The sequence below is a fragment of the Myotis myotis genome, unplaced genomic scaffold (genome assembly GCF_014108235.1).
Source record: "Myotis myotis isolate mMyoMyo1 unplaced genomic scaffold, mMyoMyo1.p scaffold_m19_p_2, whole genome shotgun sequence".
Lineage (NCBI taxonomy): Eukaryota > Metazoa > Chordata > Mammalia > Chiroptera > Vespertilionidae > Myotis > Myotis myotis.
The window spans coordinates 113,964,045-113,980,237 of NW_023416324.1; the positions used below are offsets into that span (position 1 = coordinate 113,964,045).

At 42.9% G+C, this 16,193-nt stretch overlaps 2 protein-coding genes across 4 annotated transcripts in view; one reads left to right on the forward strand and one right to left on the reverse strand.

The window, feature by feature from the left end:
• The window catches only part of MED12L (mediator complex subunit 12L), a 423,259-nt gene that overhangs the window by 185,971 nt on the left and 221,095 nt on the right, over positions 1-16,193 (forward strand). The gene's annotated exons all lie outside the window — the stretch shown is intronic.
• P2RY14 (purinergic receptor P2Y14) overlaps positions 3,491-16,193 on the reverse strand; it is a 57,579-nt gene continuing 44,876 nt past the window's right edge. For 2 of the 3 annotated variants that reach the window (XM_036350498.1, XM_036350501.1), the window contains 2 exons: positions 10,869-10,966; positions 3,491-5,254 (listed from right to left, as the gene is read on the reverse strand). In XM_036350498.1, the coding sequence (XP_036206391.1) occupies positions 4,215-5,254; positions 10,869-10,966 (1,138 nt within the window). In that variant the 3' untranslated portion in view covers positions 3,491-4,214. Of the gene's footprint in view, positions 5,255-7,428; positions 7,542-10,868; positions 10,967-16,193 lie in introns of those variants that run through there. The other variant, XM_036350499.1, reaches the window with a different exon arrangement.

The following is a 16,193-nucleotide window of genomic DNA, read 5'->3' on the forward strand; positions in this document are numbered from 1 at the left end:
AAGTAGCCTCATAAACTTGACTAGTGAAAGTAGTTTTTATATCTGTTGTTGTGGTTGAGATGGGCCTCATTTTATAACTCTGCCTCCTGCTTTTCCCTCAGCTTCTGGAGGTGGGGAGACGGGAATGGAGCCACTTCTATTCCTTATCAACCTGGAAACCTTATTTCATGGAATAATTTGTTTCTTTTCTGTAGCTAGTTTATCAATAAGGTTTAAAAAATATATTTACTACTGATAAAGTAATACAATATTTAATCATTTTGTACAAACAGTGCTATGAAATGATTGAAGCATTTTTCAGAGTGGCTTGTGAGAAAGGAAAACTACATTTTGTTGAAGTGTTTTCTGGTGGGGATTTCTTGTCATGAAACGGAAGTCTGCGTGCCATTGGCTCCTTGCAGACAATAGGTGACCGAGAGGAAATGGTGGTTTTCCTTTGAAGAGCACTGGGTGCCGCCGGTCCCCCACGCAAGCACACACCTCACATGCTGCTTCTCAGAGCACAGCCCTGGTCGTTGTGGAGGGGATGACCTGTTTTGTGTGTAATTGTAAGGATGCAGTCTCCTGGTGTTACAGATATGGTCTGTATGAATAAAGATACTGACTTTCCTTCTTTCTCCAGTGCCAGTTAGAGGATGCAGGGCGGTTAAGGACAGACTACATCAGATGGTAGCACAGCTGGTGTAAGGTGTTTTCTAGAGTTCCTGGACTACTTTTTAAGCTAATCCAAATATATCAGGACTTTCTCATTTGTACGTGAAGAAGAAATACAGTGAAAATAGCGCTTATGCTATTGAAGAGATTCATTAGCTGAGTGTCCACGGTTGTAGGAGCGGCCTTAGTTGAGGCTGATGAAGGGCCTTTGTCACTGAACCAGGGCTGGGTTGGTAACACTTCTCTGGCCACCTTGTGGGGGGTTAGTTTCAACTCAGAGAAAGCTGTGCGCTTTGCTTTTGTGGTGGCCGATGGAAGAAGCACTCGGGACTTTGCATGTTGACAGCAAGCCCTCTGGAGAATTTCTCAGGAATTTAGGACTTGCTCACATTGGGTCCTGTTCCCTCTCAGCTTGTGGCCAGTGGAGTTGGACATGCTGGTTATCAGTTATGGCCTCACCCTGAGGTCAGGGACAGGATGGGCTCCAGGACTGTATATGGCTGAGAACAGGGAAAGGTGAATTTCCCAAAGGAAAAAAGTTTGCTTTGACTGCTGAGAAAAGAGAGTGTGGAAGCTGAGGAGATAACCAACAAGTGGGCATTGCTGATGATGACATTTTGTAAAAGACAGTTGCAAGGTGAGGGCCTCCCTGTGGGTGGGTTTCATGTGTAACCTTTTTATATGACTGTGATTTCTTTGTTTCTTGATTCTTGTGTCAAATGTTTCTTTTATAAAAACGCTTAGAGTATTTTTGTATAGGTGGTTGAATCAATTACGCATCAACATAGAGCCTCAGTTTAGTTCAAGAAAACATGAGGATTCCTATGAAGGGGCATTTTCATTTCAGTCAAGAGCCACTTCTGAGTCCCTTTCTATTAGATTTCTGCATGTAAGATGTTGCAGAGCAGCTGTCGGTATATCATTCTATCCACACATATGTTTTCTTTTCACTGCTGCCCTGGAATTCAAAATTGTGTGGCTTGAAAACACATGGACCCAATTGACTGAAGCTAAGTGCCTGTTGGCCTCTTGGTGAGGCTCAAGCTCTCAGCTCACTATCATATTTTTTTCTCTTAATTATGTTTTTTATTGATTTTTCTTTTAGAGAGAGTAGAAAGGAGAGGGAAAGAGAGATAGAAACATCAATGAGAGAGAAACAGAAATTGGTTGCCTCCTGCACACCACCCACTGGGGATCGAGTCCACAACCTAGGCATGTGACCAGGAATTGGACTGACAACCTCTCCGTACATGGGTTGACACTCGACCACTGAACCACACCGGCCAGGATCACCGTCATCTTTAACATTCTCTATTTTCCATTTTCTTACAACCAAACTTATATTGCCTTCCTTTCCACCACAGCACCTGGGTGTAAACACCGCACAGACAGCCTGACACTTGAAGATCTGCACTATAGCTTTCTCTACAGAAGGGCCTGGAGTGTGTATTCCCTGTCACCTGCCTGCACTGGTGCTGGTGACCTCCTCGAAGTCAGAGTTAACTGTTGTTGCCAGTGCTCTACAGCTTCCTTTTGTTGTAGCCCTGACCTGAAAGTTCTAAGATGTAGTAACTGTCCCCTGCCTTTTGCTTCACAGAATCCTTATCTGCATTGCATGTTGTTTTTGAGAAATCTTGCCTTTTACATTGCTGATCTGTTTTGGCACGGTGATACAAAGGCATTCTCCATGTGCTACCCACCTTCTTTTTGTTACTTTCATTTTGCCCATGCCCAATAGGGGCATTTAAAACACCGGCATTTAGTAATTTGTCCTGGTCCATGGAAAGGATGAAGAATAAACTCAATCAATTTCTTTTGCAAATATATTTAGCCAAACAAGTAGAGCAAGCTTAGTTTTAGCTAGCATGCTTATAGTAGGTTGGCGATTGTGTTTTTTGACCCAGAGTTGGGAGCAGGGAGCTTTTACAAGGATAAAAAGTGGGCACAGAGTATAAAAACCTTCCCATCTCTTCTTCAATTTAAGGTGTGCTTTCTGTGTTTTGCCTAAAATCTGATGGAGCATATGCAGTACTTATTTGAAAAATGAAAAGCAAGTACAATTTGAGTGTCCTTATTAACATGCATAATTGAGTGCCTTAAACAAACCACCCCATGTCTTGACTATGAGGAAATCTGGTAATATTCTTTTCATATCTTGATTATTTTTTTAAAAATGAGACTATTAAAAATAGTTTCTTTATTAGTACATATACAGTAAAGAATTATTTATATATATATATATATATATATTATATATATAAACATGACTTATAAAAATGTTTGAAAAGAACATTGGAAAGATGGGCTGAATGTCTTCCAGCTGGTTAATAGCAAAGAAAGATTGTTTTCATAAGTCATAAGCCAGCAACCATAGCCCATTTTAATTCATTGTTTTTCATAAAATGTGATGTGTAAGTTTTCATTTTATGAATAACTTGTCACTCATTATTATACATTTTAGATAATTTTTTTTATATAGTCCAGTTGCTTTCTAAGAAAGTTATTTCCCCCTCCCCAGGGAAGAATGTATGTGGCCAGCCTGAGAGAGAGAGAGAGAGTGTCTTTCTCCCAGGCATCCTGTTTTTTGTCCCTGCCATGAACAGGAGAAGTCGTCGCAACACGTGCCCATATCTAGCTTCCCTTGGTCGAGCCCACTTTTTTTATTTTTAATATATTTTATATATATATATATATATGTATATATTGGTTTCAGAGAGGTAGAGAGAGACAGACAGACAGACAGACAGACAGACATCAATGATGAGAAAGAATCATTGACCGGCTGCCTCCTGCACAGCCCCTACTGGGGACTGAGCTATAAACTGGGCATGTGCCTTTGACCAGAATCAAACCTGGGGCCCTTCAGTCCACAAGCCAACACTCTATCCATTGAGCCAAACCAGCCAGGGCTTGAGCCCACTTTTAAAAATACTCCAACACTGGAACACCAGGCTCATGAAGTGGCTTAACCAATCTCTGCAGAGGACGTTATTAAAAATGTATTTATATCATCCTCAAAATACTATCAGAAAAAATTACATTTTTTATTGCAAAGTACATAATTTATATCTACTTTCCTTGAAAATGCCATGAGATAGATCAGTGGGTGTCTCCTTTTTCTCCTTCAAATCAGACAGCTTGACTCCCTCACTACAACAGGCCTCTAGCTGTTGCCTGCCTTTAAGTTGGTCTTGATAATCCTGTTGAAAAAACTGCCCATAACTTACTAACTTAATTATTGCATTTCGAGAGGAAACACATCCCTGAGAATTGTCTTGATTGCTGTCTATTTTCTTATTTGCTGCTTAAAATTCTATATTAACTGACCAGATGAGTGTTTAATTTAAACCTTCTATTTTGGTATGATTGAAAAATGTATGTATTATTTTTTCTTTGATGTCACACAAAAGCATGGAAACTTACATTTTAATTATTATACTAATTGGAGAGTAATGCTCAGTGACAATGCTTACTATCACGGCCTTCCTCCATTTACTCCTCTCATTGTGTAAATGAAAGTTATAACACGCACACAGGGACCTCATTTGAAAGGTGGGAAATCACAGCGTATCTGTGCTTTCGTGCATCATATTTCCCCTCCTGGTTTTGGAAGTTTCTGGGTTATGCTGAGCTTTTAGTGGGATGTGCAATTTCTTACACAAGATTTCTCTAAATGGCTGGCATAGAAAGAAATAAATAATGGGGTCTAAGCACACATTTGCTGCTGACAGTATCAGAGTGAATTCTTTCACATAGTACAAGATTTCCTTGGACTGGCAGCTGAAAGGGGCTCCTGTTTGGCTCTGTGTGTAGGAAATTCTGGCAATGTGGTAAGGTACAAAGCAGACAAAAAATACCAGCATGATGCTGAATATATTGCGGCTGGATTTCCTCTTGACGGAAATGGAATTCTTTCGGGACTTCATGTGGGACTTGAAGATTTTCCTCGTGATGGCAGTGTAGAAAATGATTAGCAGAAGGAACACAATCCAGAAGATACCCACGAAGATGTAGTTTGATGCCTTGTGCCACTTGAGTCCCAGTTCGTTTTTAAGCTCCATGCATTTCACATGTGTGCCGTCCTTAGCACTCTGGTTGGTCAGGATAATGTTGGGGATAGCGAGCAGGAGCATCAGCAGCCACACCGTCACTGCCAGGAGTTTGCTGTAAGTCACCGACTGGATGAAAGAAGTCAGGAGAGGCTTCACGATTTTGTAATATCTGTCGAAGCTGATGAGCCCAAAGAACATGATGCTGACGTACATGTTGACGTAGAAGAGCACGGCCGATACCCGGCATACAAACACGCCCAGCTGCCAGGGGCCCAGGCCCGAGTCACTGAGGATCTTGAAGGGGAAGGTCAGGCTCATCAGGAAGTCGGCAACCACAATGTTCTTGAGATAGACGATGAAGCTCTTGGAGCTGGGCACGTAGCAGAAGACCCACGCCGACACGCCGTTGAGCAGCACACCCGCGATGAAGACCAGCAGGTAAAGCACAGGAATGATTTGCTGTGTTATGACGGGGTTTTGTGAGCAGGACTCCGCAGGAGGCTGAGAGGTGGTGGAATTCAACATTTTGTAACTTCTGAAGGAGCGGCCTGGAAAATGAAGTGAAATATTCACTCAGGGCACTTAGGGCCTTCCAAGTTAATTGCCAGATAATAAAGCAAAAGACAGTGAATATAGCCCTGACTGGTTTGGCTCAGTGGATAGGGCATTGGCCTGCGGACTGAAGGGTCCCAGGTTCGATTCCGGTCAAGGGCATGTACCTTGGTTGCAGGCACATCCCCAGTGGGGAGTGTGCAAGAGGCGGCTGATCGATGTTTCTAACTCTCTATCCCTCTCCCCTCCTCTCTGTAAAAAATCAGTAAAACATATTTTAACAAAAAGACAGTGAATATAATCAGACCCGCCACATTCTTGAAATGAAGTTCTTTTATATATTAGACACCCTCCCCTTCTACCTCCCTGCTCTTTTTTTTTTTTTTTTTTTTTTAAAGGCAAATACAGAGTAGTCAGGTGACAGGAAAGAAAAATTGGCAAAGCAGGACAGCCTGAGAGCCCTAAGCATTTCCTTAAATGATAGTGGTTCCCTATAAAACTCCAAAATTCTAGGACATACTCATTTAAACATAGTCTCAAAAGGTAATAAAATGGAAAGCAGAGAACTAATCTGTTTCTTTTCATTTAATCCAGAGCTTTGTTAATATACTAGGTTTAAGAGCTGTTGATACAGACCTTACTCTTTAGAAAGCCTGCCCTGCACATATTGTGGGCACAGCACAGTGTCTGGGAAGCATACATACCCACTGTAGCCGGTGTTACTGATATGGGGCTCTGGATACCTTTCAAAAGTGAGCTTTTCTCTGTGTTTTTTTTTTCCCATTGAAAAAGTGATTTGGAATACCAGCACAACAACAAGTACCGTAGACCTTCTAAGAAATGCTTTGATAGCGCATTTTCAGTCTGCCCTGTTCAGTGCGGAGTCACGGCCACATGCAGAGCCCTGGACCTGTGGCCGCTCCAGATGGAGATGTGCAGCAAGTACAGAGTGCATACCGAGTTTTACAGACTTTGTACAAAAAAAGAAAGTAAAATGTCTTAATATTTTTAATATTGACCACATTTGAAATAATATTTTAGAAATATTTGTTAAACAAAATGTATCAGTAATCTTAATTTTACTTTTTAAGAATATGGCTACTAGAAAAGTTAAAATTACATATGTGGCTTGCATCGTACTTGTAGTGGACACCACTGTTGTAGGTATTACCCAGAACCTTCTGTGTTAGGGGCTCCTACATGTTTTTGCTGATGTCAGCCATACTGATTCAGGGCACAGAGAAGAGTAGAACTGCTTTGAAAGACTATTTGATGCATCAAAGAAAATATTTACTGCCCATCTCATATGTAAAACAACATCTTGCCCTCAGGAAGAAATTCTGGCTCTTTAATGCTGAGCTCCCCATTTGGTCTGATGGCCACTCCCTCCTCCTCCAGTGAATTCCAGCTTTCTGGGACCCTCCCACTCCTCTAGGCTCCACGAATTCTCTCATTTTGGACCTTTGCACAAACTTTCATTTGTGTGGAAACTCCTTTGATACTTTCTGGTGGGTAACTTTCCTTCATCCTTGAGGCCTCAGCTTGAGTATCAGTTTTGTCAGGAGACTTTTCCACCCGAGCCTTGGAAGGTGCCTGGGTGTGGGGCTCCACCTGTGTACTCAGAGTTCTCTGCCTCTCTCCTGTCACAACACAGCTCTCGGCCTTTGGTTTTTGTTTTTCCTCTTTGTGTAGGCTCCTTTACAGGGGAGAGACCATGTCATGTTTTACCATTGTATTCCTACCATTATATTTAGAATGTTAGGTAGTTAAAGTATTTGTGAAATAAATGAATATGTAATATGGGAATGTAAGACATGAAGCCCTCCTCTCAAGAAATGTGTATCTAGTCAGAGGTCAGGGAAGGATTGTGAAGGACTGTGGGTTCCTTGAGGTCAAGGATGTAACTTGTTTGTCTTTGTATTTCTGGTTAAAGCACTGCTTTCCACACAGGGAGTGAAGTCAGTAAAATAAAGGCAATGTGAGAAAGTGGAACTGTGGGATGTGAAATCCAGTCATATCCCAAATAAAAAATCACAGTGCAAACTGTGTGCTGCTTCGACACAGATCCTGCCTCTGCGCACTCTTCACGCCACATGGCACAACCGAAGCCACTTGACTGCCAGTCCCTGGCCTGCCTTTCGAAGCAAATCTTGTCCTGTCCCCTGCATACCTGGTCTGATCATGCTCGTTTACCCTCATTTGCTACTTTGCAGTTGCAGGTCTTCTGTGGCTTTTTTCATGTTTTAGATGAAAATTAAAGGGGCCACATTTTCTATGTTTAACATCCACTGTGACAGATTCTGTGTCTAGTAATTAATTTTTCTTGTTCCCCGGTGGTCAGATGCAGCTTAGTCTAAGAGCCAGTCTCACAGGGGTACGCTGTCTGCTCCCAGGGGTTCCAGTTCTGGGGACACAGCCCCTCCTCAGCCAGTGTGCTAGAGTTTAAAATATTAAGTAAAAAAAAAGTACATGTTAATGCATTTTGAAGCAGAGGAAATATTAACTATATAAAATGCAATAATCTAATGAAATAGTGAAGAATTTTCAGAAATCTTTGATAGCCAAATTTTACTTCTTATAGAAACACTAGATGCCCAATGCATGAAAATTCATACAATAATAGGCCTTCCTTCCCCTGGCTGCCGGCACCGGCTTCCCTTCGGCACCCGGGACCTGGCTTCCCTCTGGCTGGCGGGGGTAGAGGGGGACTGACTGGGTCTCTTGCTGCCCTGGTCTCGGTTTTCCTGGCCAGAAGGGACAGTCCGAAGTGTTTCATTGCGTCTCTGCCCTCCCTAGGCAGGTTTCATTCTGTCATCTCACCAGCTCAAGCCCTCCTTCCTTAGGGATTGGGTGGAGTACAGGGCAATCCAAGGCTTACCTCCCAGCACTCTGGGCCTCACAGTAACCCTCTCCCAAAGAAACCCATGGGGTATGGCTTTTGTCCAGGGGAAGTCGCACATCTGGCTCAAGTCATCTGTGCCCCTGTGGTCATCTTGTAGAAGGCTGGGGTACCCACAGGAATCTCTAACTCACTAGAGGTGGGGAGAAATTGTGGGAAGCAAAGATGCACTGTCTCCCAACAGTCTTTAGTTACCCAGAGCTGGGTGGGGGCCAGTTTGGCACCTTCTTCGGCAGACAGTCCTGGGCTGCTTCCCTCCGGCTGCACCCAAGACCCGGGCTACTTTCCTCTAGCTGACAGCAGGCACCCTGGACCCGGGCCCGGATTACTCTGTAATAACATCTGGCCTAGTTACCATATTACCCTTTTATTATTATAGACTAGAGGCCCGATGCATGAAATTCGTGCAAGAGTAGGCCTTCCTTCCCCCGGCTGCTGGCACCGGCTTCCCTCTGCCACCCGGGACCCGGGCTTGCTTCCCTCTGGCCGCCCACAAGCACCCAGCAACTGGGACCCGGGCTGGCTTCCCTCCGGCTGCTGGCTTCCCTCCGGCTGCTGGCTTCGTCCTGAAGGACATCTCGAATGACGTCCGGTCTAATTAGCATATTACCCTTTTATTATTATAGATTATAAAAGCCATAACATATAGACAGTGACGAATTTCCCAGTAGTGATCTACTGAGAGCCACAGTTCCTTTTCTTATAGAATCTGTGTAAAGACATTTTCTCAGTCTTGGGACGTACATTTTTGATCTGCAACATGTCTGCCTGTAGCCTAACACCGTGGGCTGTTTCCAGGCTCCTCAGAGTGAGGAGGACCTGAGCATGTGCTCTGGTGCTCACACCACTGCCAGCCCTGCTTCTACTCTGGGGTTGGCAGAAGCGCTGACTAGCCCAGAACCAGAGCAGGCCTACCTCTGCAGTGGATACTCAAGGTGTGCTGGAATGGGTGCTTTCCCTCAAATAATTTGTGGTTTTGGCCTGTTTTTAAGCAATTGCAGTAGTTTCCCTTTTAAGATGTTAAGGTTTGAGAAATGCTGGGGGAAAGTATGGGTCATCCCTTTTGCCTGCCCTGCTGTCTGCTTGAATCCAGCAGAGGCGAACATAAGGGACACTCTGCATGAGTAAAAAGCTCAAGGTAAATCCAAGACAGTCTTGGTAGTACTTTTCCAGCTCTTAGGTAGTGTTTCCTTTAGCAGTAGTGTTGATGGTAGGGTATTGTGTCCTGTAGGTACATATTTTACTGCGCTTGATCTTGGAGTCTCGGAGCATGGCAGCCTTTTTGTATAGTGATAGATTGAGAGATGTGTGAAAAGGGAGCTATCATAAGGCATCTACAGCAAGTGAGGCCAATTTTATATATTGAGACAAAAAGGCAGGGTTATGCGTTGAATGAAAAACAGGACAAGCTTATGAGACATGTATCACTTTGACCTTGAAACATTTGCCCAGGCTCCTCTCTTTATCTTTAGTATTGAGATGATTTAATGCCCAAATAAAGGGACCTACTGAAACTTTAAGTCATTTCGGAAATGAAGACATGCTGATTTTATACAGCACATAAAGATAAATAAGAACCAAATGAACCAGAAAGAAAACAAAGAATGTCTTGGGGTGGCCCAATAATCCTTCCTCGCCTGCCCCATGCTCCCATTTGATTTACTGTTTCTAAGCTCCTTGCTCCAGCCCATTAAAGATAAAGACAGGCAAAGGGAAGGGGAAAAATAGGAAAAGGACCTCTGGGTGATGATCAACTGAAAAAGTGGGCAGTCAGTTTGTGGAGCCATAGCCAGCCCTGCCCCCAAGGCAGTTAATTCTGAGATGATAACTGAATTTCTGTAATGAAAGTGGTCGTTACATTAACCTTGAGCCTTCAGGAATGCAAACACTGCTCACTAAAGATCTCTCTATGTGGCAGAACTTTTAAAAGACACAACTGTATAAGTCTTCAATTTCTCGTAGGTGGAACTCTTCCTGTTTCCTCAAATGCAGGCAAGGGAGAGGAGTAAAATGGCACCAAATGTTTTAGTCTCTGTAGACCATTACTCTGGGTGTTAGGTAACATAATTAAAGAATGTGGTGGAATGGAATTTATAAGCCCAAAGATAGCTCTGTAATAGTGGCCTATGAATTGCTTTCTCTCAACTTCTTTGCACAGCTAGAATACCTAAGTGTTTTCAAGTGGAAGGGTGTTGCATATAACTGTAGGGCTCTCTCTGATGAGAAGAATTTAGTTGACACAGGGCCATGCAAAGCATTGCTCACCCCAGAAATATATTCATCTGAATAAAAACATGCTAAGCCAGGCCGGTGTGACTCAGTGGTTCAACGTCGGCCTTTGAACCAGGAGGTCCCGGTTCGATTCCCGGGTGAGGGCACATGCCCAGTTGTGTCTTGATACCCAGTATGGGGTGTTTAGGAGGCAGCCGATCAATGATTTTCTCTCATCATTGATGTTTCTATCTCTCTCTCCCACTACCTTCCTTTCTGACGTCAATAAAAATATATTTTTAAAAACCACACATGCTGAGGTCATTACTCATCTTCTGAGTAATTACAGTGACCCATTTTTCTCTTCTATCTGGGCCATCTCCCACCATTCTGATCGTGTGCCTTATTTTACTTTCTCTGAAGAAGGGAAATTATTCCTTCATGACATTTTGATGAAATTATTAAACCTTGTGATAATACTAGGGGGTTTTTTCAGTTACCTTTAAAAATTTTTTGTATGAAGTTTCTTTTCAATGAAGTAATTTTCAGTGAATGCTTGTCATCTTGAAGTGGCCAAAGTATTTCTTTACAGATGATCCTATGTTGTAGGAGAAAAATGAATTAATTAAGTTAAATGAACACCAGAGTGTTTTTATTGGAGAAGTATGTATGGTAGCAGTGTAAATACTTTAAAATTTCATCTTGTAAAATTGTGCAATATTTCAACATGTTCACTTGTTTTTCTTTTTTTATATATATATTTTTTATTGATTTTTCACAGAGAAGAAGGAAGAGGGACAGAGAGTTAGAAACATCGATGAGAGGGATCACACCCCCCACTGGGGATGTGCCCGCAACTAAGGTACATGCCCTTGACCTGAATTGAACCTGGGACCCCTGAGTCCGCAGGCCGATGCTCTATCCACTGAGCCAAACCGGTTTGGCTGTTGTTTTTCTATACTGGTGGTCTTGGCTGTCAATATTAGTGATTATTGATTTGGTGTGAACTCCTGTGGAAAACTTACAAACTCTTGAGAGTGTTGGACATAAAGTATTTTTAGATCAAGCATGTCAAACTCACGGCCGGCGGACTGCATGCTTCATTAAAACAAAAGGCATGTGGCCTGCTGGCTGCGAGTTTGACATGCTTGTCCTAGATAGAAGTTGTAATAAGATGTCTCTAAATGTTGCCAAGTATCCTGAGGGGACCACGCTGCCCGTGGTTGATGACTGCCGGTCTGATGAGAGGGATGTGAGCAGAGATAACACCTGAAAGCATGTTGTCTGGCAAGGAAAGGATGAGTTTGGTTGAGGTTGTCACCTTCTTAAACAGCTCTTCTCAAACTACTGTGCACCATTGTTACTTGGGGATCTCGCGGAAATGAACACTCAGATCCCATAAGTCTGTAGTTGGTGTGATGTTAGCCCAATGACCACATTTTCAGTAGCATGTTTTGTTTTTTTTCCAGATCCTGTACACAGGGGACATTTAATAAATATTTGGTGAGGAGGGTAAAAAAAACCTTGTTTTTCTTTACTGTAGTTAGGACTCCAGATAGGAATCAGTTACATTATAGGTAGCCCTGAAGTCTAGGATTCTCCTTAGTCTATTCATTCAGATTTCATCATCAATAACTCACTCTCATGGTTTCCTGGAAATGTAATTATGTATTTTATAGAAATCTACTTGAGAATAAGTGATAAAGAAATCTTATATTTTCTGTAATATTCCTAAAATGTCATGAAGTTCTCTTTAGGGAAAAAAAAAAGGGGATGAAGTTCCTTGTGGAGCAACATTACATGTGGTCCACAGTGGTGCTGAGCATGATCTGGTCAGGATGAGGTGTTCTAGCTTCATGGCAGCGCTTACTCCTGGAGAGGAAGGAGGAGAAGCCTGGTGTAGGGTGGTTGGGCTTTTGCTATATTTCTGGTATTTCATCCCTTAAATTTGGAAACCATTATGGCTAAATATTACTACCAGTTAACACTGAGTGATTGGGTACATTGGTTTTGCAAACATTAGTTTTTGCACTTTTATTTTTTATACTTGAAATATTTCATAATTAGAAAGAAATGTATATGGAGAATGAATTGCTTTCAAATCACCCTTTTCTCAGCACCCGCCTCTGATGAGCGTCCTTCTTCCTGTCCTTTGTTCAGTTCTTAGGAAATGACAGTCTGGTGTCTTCTCCTACCTCTTGCCATTCCAAGTCCAAGCATCAAAAGCTTTAACCGATGCCCCAGATCTTTTCATATTTGTCTCCCAATGACTGTTTTAACACTAGAAAATAGTATAGGTGTGTGTAATCATTGTGTACATTGCTAAATGGACTAAAGCCATTTTCTTATCACTGCTGGTTTTATCTCCCTTGTCCTGATTCTACTCTTTATTTTCCTTTTTGATGCCAGTATGTGATGGTTTCCAGAGCAGTTAGAATGGGTTGAATGGAGGGATTTCTGTAAGGACTGCATTGTCAGTCTTGATATATTTAGTAATAACTTGATATTAAATATCATATATATATATATATTTTATTGTCTAAAGTTTTACGTATGTCTCCTTTTTCCCCAGCTGACCCCCGCCCCCCAGCCATTCCCATCCCGGGCAAGCCCCCACAGCCCCAGTGTCTGTGTCCATTGGATATGCTAAAATGAATGCATACAAGTCCTTTGGTTGCTCTCTAACTCCTCCCCGCCCCTCCCCCCCCACTTGTCAATGGATCTATTCTTGTTCATCAAATTATGTTGATCATTATATCCCACATATGAGTGAGATCATGTGATAAATATTTTATATTTTATCTTTAAAAATTTCTTATACTATTCAATTGTCTTAATTCTAAGTATGTCGTCATGCTCCTGGCCTTTCTATTTTTTAAAAAAGATATATTTTATTGATTTTTTACAGAAAGGAAGGGAGAGGGATAGAGAGTTGGAAACATCAATGAGAGAGAAACATTGATCAGCTGCCTCCTGCACACTCCCTACTGGGGATGTGCCAGCAACCAAGGTACATGACCTTGACCGGAATCGAACCCGGGACCCTTTAGTCTGCAGGCTGATGAACTGTCCCCTGAGCCAAACCGGTTAGGGGGCTCCTGGACTTTCTTATTCCAAGGTCAGTTGGATATTTTAGAATTTCTTGTGTCTTGACTTTTGGTCCTGCCTCTTTCCCCAATGTCCCTGTGGGTTGGTAAATAATGTTCTTTGCTTCTAGGCCGAAGACCTCTGTTAAGAGGAAGTTATTACAAGTATGCCAGTTTATTTCGTGGAAATCACTATATTTTTCTCTGTAACTGACCATCCCTCTTGCTTCTCATAAAGTTGTTTCTACTTGCTCCTTATTAAATTCTCACAGTGGCTGGCTCCTTCTGCTCTCCTCGTGGCTTTTGGTCTGTGCTCCCTCTAGCTCAGCTGGGGAAGCTCACTCTCTCCTTCACCTGAAAGAATAACCCTCTTATCTTCCTTCATTGCCCTGAACATTGAATGTTTGACATTCACAGCTTACGTAGGCTGCCAGGGACGTCACTTATAATTTATCCTTCTTTCCCCACTTACTTTTCGTAACCTCTCTGTAGCACTTGATGTTATGGATTTCTCCTTGTTGAACTCTTGTGTTCTTAAGATGCATTGTAACCTTTGGCTTCGCATATTCCAGTGGTTCTCAACCTTCCTAATGCCACGACCCTTTAATACAGTTCCTCATGTTGTGGTGACCCCGGATTCATTGTTACAAATTGAACATCATTAAAGCATAGTGATTAATCACAAAAACAATATGTAATTATATATGTGTTTTCCGATGGTCTTAGACAACCCCTGTGAAAGGGTCATTCGACTCCCAAAGGGGTCGCGACCCACAGGTTGAGAACCGCTGGCATATTCCCAATTTTCTTCCTTTGCCAAGACCTTCTGTTCATTTGCTTATCAGAACATGTTTGCCAGGCACTGTGGAAATCCATCGGCCAAGGGACCTCTCAGGAAGGTCAACAGCCGTGGGCAAACTACGGCCCGCAGGCCGGATCCGGCCCGTTTGAAATGAATAAAACTAAAAAAAAAAAGACCGTACCCTTTTATGTAATGATGTTTACTTTGAATTTATATTAGTTCACACAAACACTCCATCCATGCTTTTGTTCTGGCCCTCCTGTCCAGTTTAAGAACCCATTGTGGCCCTCGAGTCAAAAAGTTTGCCCACCCCTGGTCTAGAAGGAAGCTGAACAAAGTGGCACTTCTGGGTGCAGCAGGGGCTGTCATGGGAGGCGGCAGCACGGAAGCAGAACGGGCACCAGCACCAGCACCAGCCAGCTTCAGGAATAGTGAGAGCACGTGACAATGAGTGCGGACAGTGTGCTCCCTCCAGTTAGTCAGGCAACGCGGGAAAAGGGGGGAGTTTTGGGCAGAGAGAGCTACTAGGTACATTCACCAAGACACTTGAAGTGATGGCACAGTGGGGGGGACATGGATTGCCTGAAATTTGGGGTAACACAGTAGAGTCTTGCCAGTGAGTTTCTTTTACCTCTATCATGCAAATAAGCGCACAGATGCTTAGAATGCCAAGTAACTCACCAAAAGCAAATTGGGCAGCTAACACGTGACTAGACAAGTTCAAACTCAGATCAGTTCAGCTCTAGGCCAGTGGGGCTGTATGGGCAGCATATTTTGTGCTTGTTGATGAGTCTAAGCATGTTCACAGGCCCTTCAGCAGTCTTCTGCAGTCTTGCCTTTAGGAGTCACTTAGACCCTATTTTTTAAGAGAAGACGCATGTGTGCGTGGGAGTTTGTGAGTGTGTGTGAGTTTGTGAGTGTGCATGACCTGCTTTTGATCAGGGTTTTCAGTGGCTACAGGTGTGGATTCCTTCACTCTCTCCAGTTAGTCTCCAGGTGCCACAGCATGGAGAACCTCCGTTTTATTTGCCATTTTCTGAAAGTAGAAATGTGTTTCTGACTTTTGATTTTGACTCAGCTTTCTATGTCCTGCACTGATGTCCAAGTAAAGGCATGGAATCAACTGTTCACAGTGGAGTTGAGAACAAAAGACATTAACCGGCAGGGGTGGAGCCTGCCCTGGGACCCAGAGCTGCTGCAGGGGTTCAGGTGCCTGTGCACTGGTTCCCTGGGCCCTGGAGTGGGGATGTCTCTGCTTGCTGCTGCTGCTCACTTTTGTGAATCCTCAATCAGCTCTGACTTGATTTTCCTGACTCCTGGCCACCATGGCCCATTGACTTCCCCTTCAGTTAGAGTCTAGGTCAGCCGTGGGCAAACTACGGCCCGCAGGCCGAATCTGGCCCGTTTGAAATGAATAAAACTATTGAAAATAAAGACCGTGCCCTTTTATGTAATGATGTTTACTTTGAATTTATATTAGTTCACACAAACACTCCATCCATGCTTTTGTTCCGACCCTCCGGTCCAGTTTAAGAACCCATTGTGGCCCTAGAGTCAAAAAGTTTGCCCACCCCTGGCTAGGTCATTGACAAAATGCTTAAATTTAACTCATAATTGGATGAATGATATTGTCACATACTTTGAGAAAGTGCTAGTTCTTACATTAGAAATATCCCCATGTGTTTGTTAAGCTGAATTGCAGCACCTAGGAGCTTCCTCTTTACCAAGGCATAAGCTTGACTCTGTTTTGACTGCCAGGTCCTTCCTGGGCCTCCTATTCAGACTCTAAAACTCACAAAGATCAAAACCCTGAGTTGTTGCTACAAACAGAGCCAACTTTTGATTATGCGTGATAATGGGCAGAGTAATGGTTAATGGCTAAAAGCTGATAAAGCCCAAACTGAGTCTTAACTTTTAATTCCAACCACTTCCCCTAA